The sequence below is a fragment of the Erythrolamprus reginae genome, chromosome 9 (assembly GCF_031021105.1).
Source record: "Erythrolamprus reginae isolate rEryReg1 chromosome 9, rEryReg1.hap1, whole genome shotgun sequence".
Lineage (NCBI taxonomy): Eukaryota > Metazoa > Chordata > Lepidosauria > Squamata > Dipsadidae > Erythrolamprus > Erythrolamprus reginae.
The window spans coordinates 53,219,744-53,228,787 of record NC_091958.1 but is presented as its reverse complement, the minus strand read 5'-3'; the positions used below and the strand labels follow the sequence as shown (position 1 = coordinate 53,228,787).

The 9,044-nt window shown below is 44.3% G+C and overlaps 1 protein-coding gene across 1 annotated transcript in view; it reads left to right on the top strand.

The window, feature by feature from the left end:
* Window positions 1-7,029, top strand: part of SLC29A4 (solute carrier family 29 member 4) — a 19,733-nt gene extending 12,704 nt beyond the window's left edge. Inside the window, 4 exon segments of the mRNA XM_070760183.1 lie at window positions 752-884; window positions 1,910-2,097; window positions 3,879-4,119; window positions 6,491-7,029. Of these exon segments, the coding sequence (XP_070616284.1) occupies window positions 752-884; window positions 1,910-2,097; window positions 3,879-4,119; window positions 6,491-6,633 (705 nt within the window). The 3' untranslated portion in view covers window positions 6,634-7,029.
* The last annotated feature ends 2,015 nt before the right edge of the window (window positions 7,030-9,044 follow it).

Genomic DNA, 9,044 nt, shown 5'->3' with positions numbered 1-9,044 from the left:
CTGCCCTCAATCTTCTACGTTTCTATGAATGAATAATCGAAAGAACTACCAGTTTGGGCTTCTGGTTAAAATGTTGAATGCACTTAAGGAGACGTAGATTCAATCCACTTTCAACTGCTGGTCCTTCTTTCTGCTCAGTAGCTCACCTCACAAGGTTGGGTTGTAGAGAAAAATGAGAGGCCATGTATATCATTTGAACTCCCAGAGATAGGAGTGAACGGTTGGATGGATGGTTGGATTAATCTATCAAACAAGGAATCAATGGATCAATGAATCAATGGATCAATGAATGGATGAATAGATGGGTGGGTGGATGGATCAATAATCAATGAATCAATTAATAGATCAATAGATAAATGAATCAATCAATGGATCAATGGATCAATGAATGGATGGATGGATCAATGAATCAATTAATAGATCAATAGATAAATGAATCAATCAATGGATCAATGAATGGATGGATGGATGGGTCAATAGATCAATGAATGAATCAATGGATGGATGGATGGATGGATCAATGGATGGATGGGTGGATGGATGATGAGCCTACCTGTGCCAGGAGAGATTCACTCAGAATTGGCATGTTGGCTAAAATGTTTGTGGAGATCCTCCACGTTAAAAGCAGTCTACCTCTGAACTATCACCACCACCATCATTGTACTCCCCTCCTCAACCATTGAGCTGTGCCGGGGGTTCTTGGCTGTTGACCTTGGTGGTGGCTATTTCTCTGTCCTTTTGCTCCAAGGAGAGTCGACCTCCCAGACCAAACGCATCTCCTCCCGACACCTTTGAGGATGCAGGTGAGCTGACTGGCAATGGCACCTACGTTAGATTTGACGTCCCTCAACCTGGAATCAAACGGAGTTGGCCAAGCTTCAGAGGTAACTATATCAGAGCCTCAAGGCAAAGGCTAAAATTGGTGTTTCTTGAAAGCTGGTTTTGGTACATTTGGTCCTTTATTTACGATTGTCTTTTTAGGGGCAGGCAGGAAAGGAGGAAAAGGGGGAGGGAGGGAGGGGGGAGGGAAGAAAAAAAGGAAAGAGAAAGGAAAGAAGGAAGAAGGAAAAGAGAAGAAAGAAAAAAGAGAAAGAAAAGAAGAAAGAAAGATATATAGAAAGAAAGAAAGAAAGCAGAAAGAGGAAGGAAGGAAGGAAGGAAGGAAGAAGAGATAAAGGAAAGAAAGAGAAAGGAAGAAATAAGAAAAAGGGAGAAGGGAATAAGGAAGGAAGGAAAAAGAAGGAAAGAGAAGGAAAGGAAGGAAGAAGGAGGGAATAAAAAGAGAGAGGAGGGGAGAAGGAAGGGGGGAAGGAAGAAAAAGAAAAAAGAAAGAAAGAGGAAAAAAGGAAAGAAAAGGAGAGAGAGAAAAAGGAGAAAGAAATAAGGAAGGAAGAAAATAGGAAAGAGAAAGAAAGGGAGGAAGAAGGAATGAAGGAAGAAAAAGAGAAAGAGAGTGAGAGGAAGAAAAAGAGAAAGGAAGGAAGGAAGAAGAGATAAAGGAAAGAAAGAGAAAGAGAAAGGAGGAAATAAGAAAAAGGGAGAAGGAAATAAGGAAGGAAGAAAAAAGAAGGAAAGAGAAGGAAAGGAAGGAAGGAAGAAGGAGGGAATAAAAAGAGAGAGGGAGGGAGGAAGAAGGGGGGGAAGGAAGAAAAAGAAAAAGAAAGAAAGAGGGAAAAAGGAAAGAAAAGGAGAGATAGAAAAAGGAGAAAGAAATAAGGAAGGAAGAAAATAGGAAAGAGAAAGAAAGGGAGGAAGAAGGAATGAAGGAAGAAAAAGAGAAAGAGAGGGAGGGAGGAAGAAAAAGAGAAAGGAAGGAAGGAAGGAAGGAAGGAAGGAAGGAAGGAAGGAAGGAAGGAAGGAAGGGCAGCCTTTCGTGGCCTAACCGCTTTGTTTCTCTGGCTCCCGACAGACATGATGCTCCATCGCTACGTCGTCTCTCGCGTCATCTGGACCTTCATGCTCTCCATCGCCGTGACCTACTTCATCACACTCTGCCTCTTCCCCGGGCTGGAATCGGAGATCCGGAACTGCACTTTGGGGGAGTGGCTGCCCATCCTCATCATGGCCATCTTCAACCTCTCGGATTTCGTGGGCAAGGTAACCCTCGTGGCAGGGGTGACCTTTGAAAAATTTAGGAGGGGGGTCATCTGCCCGGTTACTGGGGGGGGGCTGTGTCCACGGGTAATTGTAGCCTAGTTCTGCACCACAGCGGAGGGAAAAGTTTATTATTATTATTATTATTATTATTATTATTAGTAGTAGTAGTAGTAGTAGTAGTAGTAGTAGTAGTATTACTATTATTATTATTATTATTATTATTATTATTATTATTATTATTATTATTATGTCAATACAACACAATAAATGAGATCACTATGCTGGATTTCATATTTCATCACCAGTCGGGCGCTTCCCAAGCACCTAGGACTGCGTGATGTAGCGGTGAATTATGTTTGCCGATCCCAGTAAAGCGGCCTTTTGCAATTGACAGATGGAGATTTTGTCAATTCCAATGGTTTTCAAATGTCCACTGAGATCCTATGGCCCTGCACCCAGCATGCCAAGTACCACTGGGACCACTTTCACTGGCTTATGCCAGAGTCGTTGCAGCTCGATTTTTAGATCTTCGTATTTCACTAATTTCTCTAGCTGCTTCTCCTCAATTCTGCTGTCTCCTGGGATTGCGATGTCGATGATCCATACTTTCTTTTTCTCCATGATCAGGATGCCTGGTGTGTTATGCTTCAGAATTCGGTCAGTCGGAAGTCGGAAGTCCCACAGTAGTTTTGCTTGCTCATTTTTGACCACTTTTTCGGAATTATTATTATTATTATTATTATTATTATTATTATTATTATTATTTAGATTTGTATGTCGCCCTTCTCCGGAAACTCGGGGCGGTATACAAATATTAATATTGCTTTAAAAAGACTTGTGGACTGTCAATGTACTGTCCACAAAAGTGTCCAGTTCTGGAGACCTCACCTACAAAAAGATACGGATAAAATTGAAGGGGTCCAAAGACGTGCTACAACAATGGTGGAAGGTCTTAAGCATCAAACTTATCAGGAAAGACTTCATGAACTTCATCTGTCTAGTCTGGAGGACAGAAGGGAAAGGGGGGACATGATCGAAACATTTAAATATGTTCAAGACTGTTCTGTCTGGGTTCCCCCAGACCTCAACACCAACTGGAAAAAACAGCCAGACACGCTGGTAAAAGCAAAAGTACTTTATAGCTTGAAAAATAAACACAGAGAAAAACCTGTTCTTCCCAACAGGCAGGCTAGGAGACTTTACAGCAGAGTCCTGATGTCCAGACAATACAGCAAACTTCTTGCTGGCACACCCACCACTGTAGAGCATAAGACCCCCACCTTTTCCCCCCCAAGGTTTCAGTATTCAAAGTCACAAACCAGAATTCCAAGACGCCAAAGATCACAGCCAGGTCCCAGGACTCCCAAAGATAATACTCCACAAGCCAGGAAGGGTGGGTCTGCCTTTTCAGCCTTTCCAGAGAGCACCACACCCAAACCCAGCTGTTGCCTCTTTAGTGCTGAAAGTACCTAGCCAATTGGTCCCTTCTTTGTGTTGCTCTTCTCTGTCGCAGATCGATTATGGCTTGTGTATTTTCCTCTAAGGAATCCAGGCTGCTTGCTGGGAAGAGCTCCCTCTCGGGGGCCTCTGGCTGTTCCCCCTCTTCCTCAGCCTGGGATTCCTCCTCCTCGTCTGCCTGCACCTCCTGTTCCTCATCCTCCCCCTCTGAGCAGGAAACCGACAGAAGATCAGCCGTTCCCTGAGGGGCCTCGGACGGAATCACAACAAAGACCAAATTGTAAGAATTTGTTCGTCCTTTTTTCTCTTTCTGCATGTTCCAGATTTTGGCGGCGTTGCCTTATGATTGGCGGGGGGCCCACCTCCTCCTCTGCTCCTGCCTGCGAGTGGTCTTCATCCCTCTGTTTATCCTCTGCGTTTACCCCAACGGGAAGCCCACTTTTAGCCACCCAGCCTGGCCCTGCATCTTCTCGCTCCTGATGGGCATCACCAACGGCTACTTCGGCAGCGTGCCCATGATCCTGGCGGCTGGGAAAGTGAGCCCCGAGCAGCGGGAACTGGCCGGTGAGTTGAAGCAACCATTTTTTGCATGCTTTCCACCTCCCCCAGCCCAAGAATTGTGAGATGCAAGGCCGGAAGGAGTTTGTAGATCAGAGGGGACCACATGGACACCAGCTCCACTTCATTAACTTTACAGTGATACCTCTACTTACGAACTTAATTCGTTCCGTCACCAGGTTCTTAAGTAGAAAAGTTTGTAAGACGAAGCAATTTTTCCCATAGGAATCAATGTAAAAGCAAGCAATTGGGGAAACCACAGGGAGGGTGGAGGCCCTGTTTCCTCCCAGGAGATTCCTAGAGAGGCCCCACAGAGGCTTCTCCCTGCATTTTCCGGCCCTATTTCCTCCCGGGAGATTCCTAGAGAGGCCCCACAGAGGCTTCTCCCTGCCTTTTCTGGCCATTTCCTCCCAGGAGATTCCTAGAGAGGCCCCACGGAGGCTTCTCCCTACCTTTTCTGGCCGTTTCCTCCCAGGAGATTTCTAGAGGCGCCCCATGGAGGCTTCTCCCCACATTTTCCGAACCTGTTTCCTCCCAGGAGATTCCTAAAGAGACCCCACAGAGGCTTCTCCCTGCCTTTTCTGGCCCTGTTTCCTCCCAGGAGATTCCTAGAGAGGCCCCACAGAGGCTTCCCCCTACCTTTTCTGGCCCTGTTTCCTCCCAGGAGATTCCTAGAGAGGCCCCACAGAGGCTTCTCCCTGCCTTTTCCGGCCCTGTTTGCTCCCAAGAGTTTTCTATAGAGGACCCACGGAGGCTTCTCCCTGCCTTTTCCAGCCCTATTTCCTCATAGGATATTCTTAGAGAGGCCCCACGGAGGCTTCTCCCCACCTTTTCCGGTCACAGTTTCGGTGGCTTGGGTTTGTAAGTGAAAAACGGTTCTTGAGAAGAGGCAAAAAAATCTTGAACACTCGGTTCTTATCTAAAAAAGTTTGTAAGTAGAGGCGTTTTTAGGTAGAGGTACCACTGTAGAACCATTTAGAGCAGGGCGTCTCAACTTCAAGAGGTCTGGACTTCAACTCCCAGAATGCCCCAGCCAGCATGGGGAATTCTGGGAATTGAAATCAGCCCACTTTAACAGTTCCAAAGTTGAGAATTACTATTGTAGAGAATCTCTATCCTGCTATCATCTCTCTCCCTCTCTCATTCTCTGTATCTGTATTCTCTTTCTCATTTTCTATTGTCAATTATCTCTTTCTCATTCTCTGAAACTAACATCTGTTATCTGTCATCTACAGCATGTCATTAATATCATATATCTATCAATCTATCTTTATCTATCCATATCAATCTGCCTACCTGTCTATGATATCAATCTATCTGTCTGTCTGTCTGTCTGTCTGTCTGTCTATCGCTATGCAAAATTATCTATATCTATCATCTATCTGTATCCATTATCTATCATCTCTATATATTACCTATCTATCTATCTATCTATCTATCTATCTATCTATCTATCTATCTATCTATCTATCTATCTATCTAATCTATCTATCTATCTAATCTATCTAATCTATCTATCTATCTGCAAAATTATCATCTATCATCTATCTCTATCCATTATCTATCATCTCTCTATATTACCTACCTACCTACCTACCTACCTACCTATCTATCTATCTATCTAATCTATCTAATCTATCTAATCTATCTATCTATCTAATCTATCTATCTATCTATCTGCAAAATTATCATCTATCATCTATCTCCATCCATTATCTATCATCTCTATATATTATCTATCTATCTAATCTATCTATCTATCTATCTATCTATCTATCTATCTATCTGTCTATCTAATCTATCTATCTATCTGCAAAATTATCATCTATCTATCATCTATCTCTATCCATTATTGTCTATCATCTATATCTACCTACCTACCTACCTACAGTATCTATCTACAGTATCTATCTACCTACCTATCTGTCATCAATCAATCGAGCAACCTATCTACCTACCTACCTATCAATCAATCATCTATCATGAATCAATAAATAAAATCTATACCATCTATCTATCTATCTATCTATCTATCTATCTATCTATCTATCTATTTTTCTATCTATCTATCTATCTATCTATCTATCTATCTATATCATCTATTTTTCTTATCTCTCTCTCATCCATCATCTCTCTCTCATTTATATCTTTCCATTCATTCCTGTTGAGGAGAATAACTATTACAATAAATGATGCTGTGTGGCCATCCTTCCAATGAAGACCTGTCCATCATGATGTCATCCTGCAAAGGACGTCATCTAATTTGCCTGCTTTTCAGGAAGATGCCATGATTCCCCCCCCCCCTCAGGACCTCCCTTGCCCTCTCCGATGGAGACTCATGTCCGTAACCCTCCCTTCTCCCGTTTTTCACTCCCAGGTAACACCATGACTGTGTCCTACATGACAGGGCTGACCCTGGGCTCCGTAGTAGCCTACTCTGCCTACAGCCTGACCAGCACTTCTCCAAGTTCCTGTCTCTACCCAGGGAACTACACCGCCTTGGTCCTAGATGGCAACTGACCGGACCATCGGTGGAGGATTGACGTCTGGGCTGCGCCACACAAGATAACGGGGTAGGGGGGAAAGGGAGCCTGTGACCTGGTGCCCCCCTGCGGGCACGCCACCCTAGATCCTTTGGGATCTGCATGGAAAAACCCAAGCCACATCTTCTTGACCCAATGACCATGTGTATGATACCCATGCCCGTACCCCCGTGGGTATGTATGACCCATGTGGCTATTCTTCTGAGCAGGTTGCATTGTTCCTGTCCCAGATTTGAGAGCAGGACATTTCATTTTTCTGGTGGACTGTTTGCTGTCCTCTACAAGATCTTCTTCTTCTTCCCTTCAAACCCATCGGTCCAAATAGCATCTTGCCCATGTCCTAAAGGTCTTAAGCATAAAACGTATCAGGAAAGACTTCATGAACGCCATCTGTCTAGTCTGGAGGACAGAAGGGAAAGGGAGGACATGATCGAAACATTTAAATATGTTAAAGGGTTAAATAAGGTTCAGGAGGGATGTGTTTTTAGTAGGAAAGTGGACACAAGAACAAGGGGACACAATCTGAAGTTAGTTGGGGTAAAGATCAAAGGCAACATGAGAAAATATTATTTGACTGAAAGAGTCGTAGCTGCTTGGAACAAAATTCCAGCAGAAGTGGTTGGTAAATCCACAGGATAAGCCTGGGATAAGCACATACAGTGGCACCTCTACTTACGAACTTAATTCGTTCCCGTGACCAGCTTCTTAAGTAGAAAAGTTTGTAAGGAGCAGCAATTTTTCCCATAGGAATCAATGTAAAAGCAAATAACGTGTGCGATTGGGGAAGCCACAGGGAGGGTGGAGGCCCTGTTTCCTCCCAGGAGATTCCTTCAGAGGCCCCACGGAGGCTTCTCCCCACCTTTTCCGGCCCTGTTTCCTCCCAGGAGATTCCTAAAGAGACCCCACAGAGGCTTCTCCCCACCTTTTCTGGCCCTGTTTCTTCCCATGAGATTCCTAGAGAGGCCCCATGGAGGCTTCTCCCCACCTTTTCCGGCCCTGTTTCCTCCCAGGAGATTCCTAAAGAGACCCCACAGAGGTTTCTCCCCACCTTTTCCAGCCCTGTTTCCTGCCAGGAGATTCCTAGAGAGGCCCCTCGGAGGCTTCTCCCCGCTTTTTCCGGCCCTGTTTCCTCCCAGGAGATTCCTAGAGAGGCCCCTCGGAGGCTTCTCCCTGCTTTTTCCGGCCCTGTTTCCTCCCAGGAGATTCCTAGAGAGGCCCCATGGAGGCTTCTCCCCACATTTTCCGGTCCTGCTTCCTCCCAGGAGATTCCTAAAGAGACCCCACAGAGGCTTCTCCCTGCCTTTTCCGGTTAGTTTCAGAGGCTCAGGTTGGTAAGTGGAAAATGGTTCTTGAGAAGAGGCAAAAAAAATCTTGACCACCCGGTTCTTATCTAAAAATGTTCGTAAGTAGAGGCGTTTGTTGGTCGAGGTACCACTGCATCCATCCTAAGATACAATACAGGAAATAGTATAAGGGCAGACTAGATGGACCATGAGGTCTTTTTCTGCCATCAATGTTGTATGTTTCTATGTTTCCATTCACGGATGAGATTCTACGCATATCTCATCAAATATGTTGAAAAATGCAGCTGCCACTGTACGTCGTATCAGCTGGCTTAGAAGTTGCGAGCCACATTGTACGAAGCCAAAGACCAGGAATCATCTTAAGTAAGACTGTTCTTGCCATGTCTGTCTGTGGTTTGTTTCCTGCTTCTGTGTTGTTCATGTAAACCAGATGATTCGAATTCTACCGCATGGACAGTAGGGTTGGTAGATTTACATTTTTTGTAAAAAAAATTTAAAGGTTGGGTTGTCACTACAGTCATCACCATTTAAACAAAATCAGCTTGCCTTAAACCACTGTTTCTCAATTATTTTCTGTTACGACCCCCCCTTAGGAAGAAGTAAATATTTCGTGCCTCCCACCCCACCCCGACTGTCCGCCGGGACAATTGTTTGCAATATTTAGATAAATGGTCAAAGCAATGGAAACTGCAGTTTAATGTTTCCAAATGTAAAATAATGCACTTGGGGAAAAGGAATCCTCAATCTGAGTATTGTATTGGCAGTTCTGTGTTAGCAAAAACTTCAGAAGAGAAGGATTTAGGGGTAGTGATTTCTGACAGTCTCAAAATGGGTGAGCAGTGTGATCGGGCAAGTAGGATGCTTGGCTGAATAGCTAGAGGTATAACAAGCAGGAAGAGGGAGATTGTGATCCCCTTATATAGAGAGCTGGTGAGACCACATTTGGAATACTGTGTTCAGTTCTGGAGACCTCACCTACAAATAGATATTGACAAAATTGAACGGGTCCAAAGACGGGCTACAAGAATGGTGGAAGGTCTTAAGCATAAAACGTATCAGGAAAGACTTAATGAACTCAATCTGT